This window comes from Anarrhichthys ocellatus, unplaced genomic scaffold (assembly GCF_004355925.1).
Source record: "Anarrhichthys ocellatus isolate YVR2014 unplaced genomic scaffold, GSC_Weel_1.0 scaffold72, whole genome shotgun sequence".
In the NCBI taxonomy this organism is placed as follows: domain Eukaryota; kingdom Metazoa; phylum Chordata; class Actinopteri; order Perciformes; family Anarhichadidae; genus Anarrhichthys; species Anarrhichthys ocellatus.
The window spans coordinates 1,647,366-1,659,305 of NW_022280102.1; the positions used below are offsets into that span (position 1 = coordinate 1,647,366).

At 39.6% G+C, this 11,940-nt stretch overlaps 1 protein-coding gene across 2 annotated transcripts; it reads right to left on the minus strand.

Annotated features, from left to right (window-relative positions):
* Positions 1–181: 181 nt before the first annotated feature.
* hspa8b (heat shock protein family A (Hsp70) member 8b) lies at positions 182–5,515 on the minus strand. 2 transcript variants are annotated; one of them, XM_031873526.1, is made up of 9 exons: positions 5,396–5,515; positions 3,451–3,660; positions 3,151–3,356; positions 2,705–2,857; positions 1,757–2,312; positions 1,434–1,636; positions 1,145–1,343; positions 814–1,046; positions 182–702 (listed from the first exon to the last, which is right to left on the minus strand). In XM_031873526.1, the coding sequence occupies exons 2-9, from the start codon at positions 3,653–3,655 to the stop codon at positions 499–501; spliced, it is 1,959 nt and encodes a 652-aa protein (XP_031729386.1). In that variant the 5' UTR covers positions 3,656–3,660; positions 5,396–5,515; the 3' UTR covers positions 182–498. The 2 variants fall into 2 exon arrangements, with proteins under 2 accessions (XP_031729386.1, XP_031729385.1); XM_031873525.1 differs by lacking the exon at positions 5,396–5,515 and having other exon boundaries at positions 3,451–3,670.
* Positions 5,516–11,940: the final 6,425 nt, after the last annotated feature.

Here is an 11,940-nt window from a genome sequence, read left to right on the forward strand (position 1 = left end):
AGTATTAAATTGATAAAGTTTCATAACCAGTTAACAGTTCCTCACAGTATCTTTAATATTTACATCATTTCTAAAAAAAGATGGTATGTAGTAGAGCAGATGTGTATACTATATATTTTAACACCTCAAATCATTATTAGAATAAAATGCTATGGTAGCTTTTATAATTAAGATCGTAAAAAGAAGAGTCGCTTCAAAGTTGAAAAAAACCCTTTTTATTTAGTTTCATTTTGCAAAGTACTCAGAACAAATTGAAAGAAAAACACCGTGCTAATACAAACTACTGGATGCAACACAGCCGCTTGAACAGACCGCCTACCAGAAAAGCCACAGTGGAAGTGTTGCCGTAAGCCTTGTGTTCAGACATTATAAAAACGATCCCAAAGAAGCGTCGTTAATGACACTCTAGATAACTCAGAGATATTATGTGATCAACCCTCACAGTAACCTCAAAAAAGGAAAGAGAACAAGCTCATGCAAGTTTGGTAAACCTCTAGTTTAGTCAACCTCCTCGATGGTGGGGCCGGAGGCTGCTCCCCCTCCAGGAGCACCACCGCTGAAGCCGCCTGGCATCCCCCCTGGCATCCCCCCGGGCATCCCCCCCGGCATCCCGCCTGCATTTTGGTACAGCTTGGTCACGATGGGGTTACACACCTTCTCCAACTCCTTCTGCTGATGCTCAAACTCCTCTTTTTCTGCAGTCTAAGAAAAGGGAAAAAAGGGGAAGTTAAGTATCGATCTGATGTCAGCCCGACATATTTTCACACCTATGCCGTCAAAGTTTACGACCGCAAAACTTCTTCTAATCCACACCTGGTTCTTATCCAGCCAGCTGATGACGTCGCTACACTTCTCCACAATCTTCTGTTTGTCCTCGTCGCTGATCTTGTCCTTCAGCTTCTCGTCCTCCACAGTGGACTTCATATTGAAGGCGTACGACTCCAGACCGTTCTTGGCAGACACCTTCTCCCTCTGCACATCGTCCTCAGCCTTGTACTTATCTGCTTCCTGGACCATACGCTCAATGTCCTCCTTGCTCAAGCGACCTGGTGGATTTTTTTTGTTTTTAAAGAACACAAAGCTGAATATCGTACGTCACATTTCACAATTAAGATACAGCGTTAAAAGTTGTTCTTCAGGTTACCTTTGTCGTTGGTGATTGTGATCTTGTTTTCCTTCCCGGTGCTCTTGTCGGCTGCGGACACATTCATGATGCCGTTGGCATCGATGTCAAAGGTCACCTCAATCTGAGGAACCCCTCTGGGTGCAGGGGGGATTCCAATCAGCTCAAATTTCCCCAAAAGGTTGTTGTCTTTGGTCATGGCCCTTTCACCCTCAAACACCTGCGGAGGTCAACTCATTAGGATTCATTTGAAATGCAAGAGATCATCTATAGTAATAGTGTTAGTTTTAGCTGAACATGGTGGTCAAACCTGAATGAGCACGCCCGGCTGGTTGTCTGAGTAGGTGGTGAAAGTCTGGGTCTGCTTCGTGGGAATAGTGGTGTTCCTCTTTATGAGAACCGTCATGACTCCTCCAGCAGTCTCGATGCCCAGAGACAAGGGGGTTACGTCCAGCAGCAGCAGATCCTGCACATTCTCAGATTTGTCGCCTGACAGGATGGCTGCCTGCACAGCTGCAGAACAAAAAGGGGGGGGGGGGTTTACGTTTTTAATTTGCTGCTAACTTCGTCAATCTCTTTGTCAGGATTAGTATAAATGTGTTGCCGCTATATCTACAGACTTGAAGGGTTTACCTGCGCCGTAGGCCACTGCTTCGTCAGGGTTGATGCTCTTATTGAGGTCCTTCCCGTTGAAAAAGTCCTGCAGCAGCTTCTGGATCTTAGGAATACGAGTTGAACCTCCCACCAAGACGATGTCGTGGATCTGAGCCTTGTCCATCTTCGCGTCACGGAGAGACTTTTCCACGGGGTCCAGGGTTCCTCGGAACAGGTCTGCGTTCAGCTCCTCGAACCGGGCCCTGGTAATGGAGGTGTAGAAATCGACGCCCTCGTACAGAGAATCGATTTCAATGCTGGCCTGAGTGCTGGACGACAGAGTGCGCTTGGCCCTCTCGCACGCGGTGCGCAGACGACGCACCGCCCTCTTGTTGTCGCTGATGTCTTTTTTGTACTTGCGTTTGAATTCGGCGATGAAGTGGTTGACCATGCGGCTATCGAAGTCTTCTCCACCCAAGTGTGTGTCGCCTGCTGTGGACTTCACCTCAAAGATGCCATCTTCAATAGTCAAGATGGAGACATCGAATGTGCCACCGCCCAGGTCAAAGATGAGGACGTTTCTCTCGGCTCCCACCTGTAGTTTGAAATCATTATTATGTCATTTCAAGTTTATTTGAGGATTGGATACGTCCACCTTCACCCCACATTCAAAGTCCACTTCGGTACTTATATCACATGTCACTTCAAGCTCAAGTCGGGAGGTTCAAACACAAATCTTGAGACGCAAATGGCGGAGAAAAACAAAGAAAAGGGGTTCAAGAAGAGGTGTGCATGATTGAGACGATGCGGCTACCGATTTCTTCTCCCTACATCACACTGTCAAATGTGGGCTATTTATTGTATGTTTTTTGATTGACTATGATGTGGTTTGACCAACCTGTGGAGCCGAAGTCAAATTTCCACATTTGTGGACAATAAAGATGATTATTTTCTTATAGAAAGCCGTAAAGAGAATAGTTATTTTACCTTTTTGTCCAGGCCGTAAGCAATGGCAGCAGCAGTCGGCTCGTTGATGATACGAAGCACATTGAGCCCAGAAATGGTCCCTGCATCTTTGGTAGCCTGGCGCTGAGAGTCATTGAAGTAGGCAGGCACAGTCACTACTGCATTTGTTACAGTCTGCAAGAAGAGTTGCAGCAGTTAATGAGACATAAATTCTCAACATTTCCATTTTTTTTTTGTATTATCATGTTAAAGTTAGGTCTGGGTGTCCAGCAGCAGGGTGTTGGCAAGCTGATGGTGTCGCTTGCTTACTTTCATAACCAGTTAAAAGTTCCTCACAGTCACTTTAAGTTAAATTTGTCTGTGCACTTGATAAATGTACCCTGGTGAGGTGTATATTACTCGTGCAAATGTTCCCTTTTGTAAAGTTTCTGAGAGTAATCTTGTACAAACACAACACACAGTTGTACCTTCCCAAGGTATGCCTCTGCAATCTCCTTCATTTTAATCAGCACCATGGAGGAGATCTCCTCTGGGTAGAAGCTCTTGGACTCTCCCTTGTACTCCACTTTCACTTTAGGGCGTGTTGCATCATCAATGACTGTAAATGGCCAGTGCTTCATGTCTGACTGGACAACCGCGTCATCAAACCGACGTCCAATGAGGCGCTTTGCATCTAAAGGACGATACAAAAAAAAAATAAAATGCAATGAATATGCAGAATAGTCAAAGTTAACTAATCATACTTGTTTAACGAAGCCATTTCCTACCAAACACTGTGTTGGTGGGGTTCAGGGCCACCTGATTCTTGGCTGCATCCCCAATCAGCCGCTCGGTGTCGGTGAAGGCAACATAACTGGGTGTGGTCCTGTTTCCCTGGTCGTTGGCAATGATCTCAACTTTGCCGTGCTGGAACACTCCTACACATGAGTAGGTAGTGCCCAGGTCAATGCCGACTGCTGGTCCCTTAGACATGGTTCCTGAGGGCATGAAAATTATCAGCTGTCAATCATATATTGGCACTAAACTGACAAGGCAGATGTAACTGTGGGTGGCCACCATGATGCACATTTGTACTATGGTGTAATGAGGCTATTATCGGAGTCCGAGCAGCTCAAACAGAAGTGGAAACAAACTGTCTCAGTGAAGTGGAGGTCCGCAGCACCTGTTTTCAAGCCTCCCACGTTTGACAGCTTGGGGAGGGCTTCTTTTATTATGGCAACAATAGACAACAAGGAGGAGCGGGCCTTCTGATGCAGGTTGACTGTAGCCTGACAACCACACTAAATTAACCCACTATTTGAATTATCAATTAATTGTTTGTGTTTGCTTTCAAGTAAAAATACGCCAAACCTTTGATTGCCGTGTGTACATTATTTGTCTTATACGATTGGAAACTGAATATCTTTGGGTGCGAGAAAACCTGGGCTGCCGGACGTTGTTACTTGCCATTTTATTATAGAATATTTATATTCAATACCTTGTGAATTGAACTACATAAATAACTACAGTCACCTAGAGCTGGGTTTACTAGATACTGGGATAACTTGCTGAGTTTACACCATATCAAATCTGGAAAATGAGCGAGTGCAAACAAAGTTATCAAGATGACTCAGTTAGCAGTAACTACTTGGAATGGACCCTAGGCTTCCTGTTGCCACAGCAGCAGCATATCAATATAATGTAATGTTATCTTAATGTTAAGCCACATGGGAGGTCATTGCAACAAGCCTAGGCAATACTTCTCATACTAGGGAGGGGGGGCATGCTCCTCCACTGGAGCACACTGTGGGGCCCTTGAAGTGCAGTGCACATGACAGGGAGAAAAGAAATGCAAATTAGAGCTGAAACTATTAGTCGAATAACTGATAAATTATTCAGAATATTAATCTGAAACTGTTTTCACCATCAGTTTAATGCTTTAATCAATTTTACAAAAACAGATTTTCCATTGCAGTCCTGAAATGTTATAATAATCCTGGTTTAATTAAGTAAAAGCACCATGCACTTAAACAGCGTTTGTTATCATTATTAGCATTATTATCATAACAAGAAATGTGAATGCAGGAATTCTGGCTCTGGGGACTTGTGATGAGCTAGTTTTATTAACAATGAAAATAATGTTTTTTATGGTCAGGGAAGAAAAAAACCAACAGGTTCAGAAAGCCGAAATGCCGGTCAAACCGGAAATAAGAGGAAATCTACCTCGCTGCCAAGACTCGCCTTTTAAACAAACTCTAACCTGCATTGCTTTTGTAAGTGTGCGACAGAAACTGAAGGGAAACATGCATGTTCATGTTCTAGGTAGGCCTAATACAGTACAACTTGGATCCGGTTAGCCCCGTTACAGAAGGGCGTGTCATTGCACGTCGCACGAGGCTGAGAACTTTCTCGACCTTTCCTTCCGCTTCTTTCTAACTTGCCCACGATTTACAAGGCATTACGCAACCTCTTCTACATATGACGTGCATAACTTCAACGCATATTAGCTTAGCTTTGCAAACCAAATTGCGAGCCTGTTTACAAGCATCATTTCATACCTGTCGTTTTTGCTATTTTCTGTAGCTCTGGTGTTAGCTAAATAGGCTAGCCTGAACATGCACTGTAACCTGAACACTGATTGACGAACCGTCAACGGCAGTTAAACGCAACTAATGTAAAGTCTATGACCAGTAAAAGTTAGTACAATACATTATTCACCTAGCGAATACTTACCTCCGTTAAACTCAGAATCGGTCGTTTATTCGGTGTAACGTTAAAGTAGTTGTTAATAATGCTGCAGGCTGGTGTTACGGCTCCGCTGGTCCTCGCCGTCTGTGTGCTCGGGAGTGGCCGCGCCTCCTCCGCTTCACTCCCCCTCAGAACTCTCTAGAACACGGGAGGAGCGATGGCGGCCAATCATCCTCCGTCACAAACGGTCCAATAAGAAAAATGCTGTTTGCAGATTTCGTCACCAGTTGCTACCAAGATTGCGGGAGATTCAAGCGTCTTCTAGCAGTCACTATCAGACACTGGTCGATTACAGTGGTGGAGGAAGTCTTCTGATCCTTTACTTAGTAATGCCTAGTGGGGCAATTCAGTACTCGGATCTTTTATTTCAGTAAAAGAAGAAAAAACACAGTTTAGAAATACAATGTTACAAGTAAAAGTATTAATCAATCATATATCACTGGATTATAATTAATAATATGTAGCTTAAGCATCACTAATGTTACAGCTGGTAATATAAGGCTGATTTTGTTTCTTTATTATGCAGCTTGGTAGCTTAATATCTAATATTACATTATCATTTATGATTTGATTTATATTATGTATTCATAAAACAATTGTCAAATGAACTCAGTGGAGTAAGAATTGACTTCCAAAATGGTGGAGTTGAAGGATAAAGTAGCAGAAAATGGAAATACTCAAGTATAAAATTGCAGTTCAGTACAGTAGCCTAGTAAATGTACTTAGTTGCATTCCACCACTGCTAATGGTACAATATAAAATACTTCATTACAAGTTTTAGATTTTATTTTTTGTCTCGATAACCAATTTCAGGAGGAGTTACATTATATTAAGGAGGACAGGCCTTATCATGCTACTATATCATATATTTCAGCTGAATGTGTTGTCATTTTGACAGTGCAGCTATGTCCTATTTAGCATATACCTGATTGCGGTAGCTAAATCTGTTAGCTAAAACTACACATATTGTTGTCGAAGGGAAAATTGATTGTTTAGCCTATTTCTTTTCATGAGATTTGTTGAAACAAAAATAAATTATGCCTTACTATGGTCGTATCCCTGAAAGCCAAGTCCAAAAAACTATACACAATACAGCTTACTACTAGACTAACAAAAAATGACATTGAAATATTTGTCTAATAACTAATAAATTGCATGTGCAAATTACCCAGTTAAATTTTTTTAATTAACTTAACATTGCAATTAAGATTAAGTATTCCTGAAAAAGTAATCTGGCTGCCTTATAAAGATACAATAATTCAACAAGATGCTTAGTTGAGCAAACTTTTATTATTATCTTTTCATAACTAAAATGTATACATTGATTCAACAAGATACTTAGTTTAAAACACTTAAATTTCCATGTTTGTACAACTCATGCTATCAATACAAGTTTGTTAGTTTGACTAGTTATTTTATCTTGCCTCAACTAGGATTAAGGTTTATACAACTGTTGGTTTATTTCTTGTTGGTATCACTAAAAAACTAAAGTTGATGGAACTATTTTATCAGCTTTTGTCACCTCAACTATTTATTCTAAGTTAAACGAACTAAAGCTCTTAGCTTGCCTAACTCAACATTTTAAGGCAGCCAGGTTACAAATTATTTTAAGTTGAACAAGCTTGTTATTTTCTACAGTGTGGCACCAACAACAATGCCATGTTCAAAGTCACTTACATCACCATTCTTCCCCATTCTAACATTCTGATGATTGGTTTTAACTTCAGTAGATCAACCTAATAAAAACCGTATACAGTTTCTGCAGTGTGTATACATATAATCCGTCACAGTAATCCCATAATAATTAATATACCGCACTCGGATAGGGGTCATTCTGCTGTATTATGACCTAAGTACTTCCACTTTTGAATGCATGTAAAACAAAAGTATTTCTTCCAACACCCAAGGAGAGTTCAAGTACTCTATAACTCTTTGAAGTCAGTGCAGGTACAAGCAGACCGGAAAAGCTTAACTGCACCTATAGGTGTCGGGTTTTGAACCCATTAAGTCTCTCGCTCTGTAGTGCAACACCAAATATTCATTTGAGAACCGATACTGATATTATAGATTCCCTCCCAAAAAACCAGCAAGTGGGTCACAGATCCTCAAGTTTTAGGGATTGGTTTACCATTTACAGTGCAGTTCATGCAAGGATTGTGTCCTGATGTGACTTTAAAAAAGGGCTCCTCCTAGGTTCCTGTTATAACATGTTTTGATACTGCTCAGGTGTTGCATGTGTTTGACAGTGTGACTCCCAGCATTCAATTACAGTCAAAAGCTGTTAAAAAAGGGCTCCTCCTAGGTTCCTGTTATAACATGTTTTGATACTGCTCAGGTGTTGCATGTGTTTGATAGTGTGACTCCCAGCATTCACTTACAGTCAAAAGCTGTTGTTGAAAGGAAATCTATTGTAAGGTTAGACTAAATAATTCAATGCTCTCCGGTTAATTTGATTCTGTAAAGGTGCAATATAGAGAAAAAAACAGAAAAGGAAGTAAAAGATAAGTTCTAATAGAGCACAATGTAAGTACAATGTATACAAATAAGATATACATGCACAACAAAATGAATTCAAGCATATTTCACATTCATTTCTGGGATTTACTTTGGCAATCAAATTGCCAAACTATCCTTTATTGCAAACTTTTTAAGGGTGTTTTGGCCTGCACAGGCTATGAGGCTGCTGACAATTCCTTATTGTTTAAATTGCCAAAAAAAACACGATTACAAATTTCAGATTTTATGAAAACATTGTCTTTTCAACGTGGCCTTGTGTTGTGTAATTTAGGCTGTTAATAAACAGTATTTTTCCCTGCAATGTTCCCCATCAGTGGATGTGTATTGAATTGTCTTTACTGTCAAAAGGCACAGACAAGACACTTGTTTCGTTCCCTGAGACTTAACCACCATTCTTATTTCAATGTAAACATCCATAGATGCCTTTGTTCCATTAAGAGTGTAGTATTCACATGTCTGTGAGTCACATTTACAGACACATGAAAGTGTTTTGTACAGACTACTGGCATTGTTGCAAAGTGTAAGGGATGTGTGTTGATAAAATATTGGAGTTTATCAATGATGATATAGACACCAAAATCCCTCTTTTCTTTACAGTTGTATGAGAAAAACAGCAAGTACACAGATAAGTTAGTTGGATGATAATACCCTTTCACTTACAATTATGTGAATCATTGCTAATACAGAAATATAGATTATAAACCTTTACAAATAGACATTTTGAGTTCAAGCAATCCACGTAACAGTTGTTTTTCCCTCAATTGTCACCTTTCTGCTAGTTATAGTGGAATCTATTAAAACCCCACAGATACTGAACATTTGAGGCCAATACCAATATCAGTATTGATATTGGAGAGTTAGAAAAATGTGATTTTTAACACAAAGCCATAACATAAGCATGCATTGTTCATATGAATTCCTTATAAGAATAACCATTTTGGGATACACAATGAGGAAACATTTGACTGACTGACATTTGCTTATTTACACATCGAGCTGTTGCGGTTACAGAGCAACATTATCATTCATTTGGAGTCTTATTTCTGGCCACCTAATCGATGTACGTCCAACATTCACTCTCTTTCAGCCTTGTTTTTGGTCTCCACCAACTCATGAGGGAGATATCTGTCTCTTTAGCTGCTCCACTATGTTCACAAGTTGCCAAATGTATCTGTCTGCTGTTTGGTGCTGAGCCAATAGTATACAGTGGGTTTACAGTGGATAAACTTTTTCTAAATTACCTCAAACATATTGTCATTTCTGTACTACAATTTCTTGTTACTTATTGACTAACATATATGCTGATACTGATACATCTGAGATAAGCCGGGCTTTTACCATCCATGCGTCAAAGCAAAGCAAACGATATACGTTCTTGGTCTACTTTATTCCCAGGCAACACAAGGCTACACTACAGCGTCATCCTATCTTGTGTATCCTTTTTCTAATTCAGGTACGATTTGAGGATGAGTTCATCCTCAAACAGTCAAAGTCATTGTTTTTCACATTCAACCTGTGTTGTTAGTCAGATTTTGGAATCTTTAAAAAACTACATTTGTGTGAACTGAATTTAAACAAACCTTCAGCAAACACAACTTTATCCTCTTTCTTTTAATATGAAACATTTGTGTTTTTGATTATTGCTACTGACCTGAATCTGCCTGTACCAGGTTACTATAATCATTCCCCAAGGGTCCAAGTTTTGAAATGTGCTCTTAGAAACCCTAATGGCACGGCTTGCAGACAAATACTTATTTAGACCACAAAGGGGATATTAAAACTGGCATTTGACACTGGATACGTCTAAAGTAATCTAACAAGCACCTTTTTCAGGTTATATCGTCATGGTGTATTGTGGTTCTGTTCTTCAGGGACCTGAGTTACCCAGGAGTCCCTTTCATGTTGTGATGCTTCACAAAAGACTGTATTTCTCTCAGATAGGTGTGTCTTCTATCCGCAGACTGTACACAACAGCACCGACATTTTCTATTTACAGTTTACAGCCTGAGGCCATAACAAAAACTGATCCATTACAAAACTTGCTTTCGGAAGAACAATAATGAGACTTTTATCACACCATAATATCTCGAAAGAGGACATTTGTGATTAGATCACTGATGCTACTCTTTCATAGTCCAAAGAATAATAAAACACTGTTTGTGTGTATACATTATGGTTTCCTGTGCAATGCTCACCCTGCCCATACTCAAGACAGCAATCCAGTGTTTTCCATTGCACAGCATCAATACCATCCATTAAGCTTGCTTGCATTTCCCTACATATAAAGCTCTATCTTATGCCAGAACAAATGTGAGATGGTTGCTAATGCATTACTGGAAGTTTAAAGCTGACTGCTGTAAATGTGGCAACAAGAGGAGAAAAAGTCAGAATCAGTCGGTCACCCTGCTGAGAAACATCCCTATTCCAGGACATAACACATGACAAAAGCAAACTATGGATTGCACCATTTTGTCTTTTGTACATTCAAGAAACAAGAACAATATTTGTTTTAAATGCTATGACTTAACAGGGAGCTCCCAGTGTCTGTCTTTAAATAACATACTGACCTCATTGAGGACTGGAACAAGCTAAAATGAATTCTCTCTGCTGAGATCAATATCGTCACATTAATAATACAACCAAGCTGGCATTGAAATGTATCATTCTTTTCATATTTAAATTGTGTTTGTATCATAAATATTAGTCAGTTAAAAGGGTCAACATTTGAATCCAGAAAGTGTGGTTCGAGGTATAGACTGAACTTGTTTAAGGCCTTAGACAATACATTACAAAGATGGTAAATGCCTGTCGACATCCTCGACAGATTACTGTTTCCACCAAGAGACAAATTACTTTAAAAAAACCCTGCTCTGCCATTTCCTAAGACAAATTCTGCTTTGCATATGTACGTATGTAAAGAAACAAACAGTATTTCTTATTATTAACACCTATAGCTTAACACCAGTTAATTGTGGCTGAGAGCTGTCTGTGGCTTCAAACAAAGCTTTAAGAAACTACAGGTTACAATCAACAGAAGATGAACAAATCTAAAACTGTGTGAAAAAAGAGCTTATTTAAGGTATATTGTTATTCAAATACAACATACACCTAAAATATTTAGAAAAAATGTAAATTATGTAAAAAACAACAACTCATGTTACACTATTGTCTGAGACTCCCTCACGCCCTGGGGGAGAGACAGTATAAATATGAGGCTTGTCAGGTAGCTGACAGCAAAACAGAATATGAAGACTTACAGGTGAGTCCCTGCAATATCTTTATCACCTCTTTTTCATCGTTGTTCCATAGTTCTATTTTTTATAATGCTTATAATGAAAAGGCTATACGTTATTACTTTATTTAGTTATGTAAAAATATTTTTAGATGTTATTACTACATCGACCATGGAGGAAAAAAAGGCAGTTTTCAAATTTTGTCTCTGGATTCATTTGGTTCTTTAAATCAAACTTTATATATGAGATATAATTCAAGAGTCTTTATGGGTTCAATAATGGCAGACTTTTTCCAAATTGTCTTGATATGCAAAATGCAGGATATGTTAATGAGGAAGTACAGCTAGTATTATGTATTATATTCATAATTGTGTCTTGAAAAGATTTTTTCAATTTAATGTTTCAATTTCCCCTGAAATTATGCATAAATCATGATGTAGCCCATGCTGAAGCATGTATTTCCTTTGTCTTTCAAGTGACTGCTTCTGAATGTTGCATTCAGGGCTTATGTTATAACAGGGGTCACTAATAGGCGGACTGCGGTACGAGTCCTGACCCAGACGTCGTTGTATCTGGTCCCTGGACCTCAAACCGATAGATAATGGAGAATTCTTAAATTTTGACTGAGCACTTCTATTTTAACCGGAGCGGCTTTTCCAGCCTTTATGGTACTCGTGCTGCGGTGCAGGAAACACACCGACCAACTACATGCGTTGTAAATCACATCACGTGATGCTACTCAGCCAATTTAAATTTCGATGAGCTTCTTGACTCGAGTAA

Bases quoted from the DNA above. Each gene is read 5' to 3' on its own strand.
- hspa8b (XM_031873525.1), bottom strand. From the start codon at position 3,670: ATGCCCTCAGGAACCATGTCTAAGGGACCAGCAGTCGGCATTGACCTG. The intron at 2,858-3,150 runs GTACAACTGTGT...CTCTTCTTGCAG, and splicing joins CAGAGGCATACCTTGGGAAG to ACTGTAACAAATGCAGTAGT. The intron at 1,047-1,144 runs GTAACCTGAAGA...AAAATCCACCAG, and splicing joins CACAATCACCAACGACAAAG to GTCGCTTGAGCAAGGAGGAC.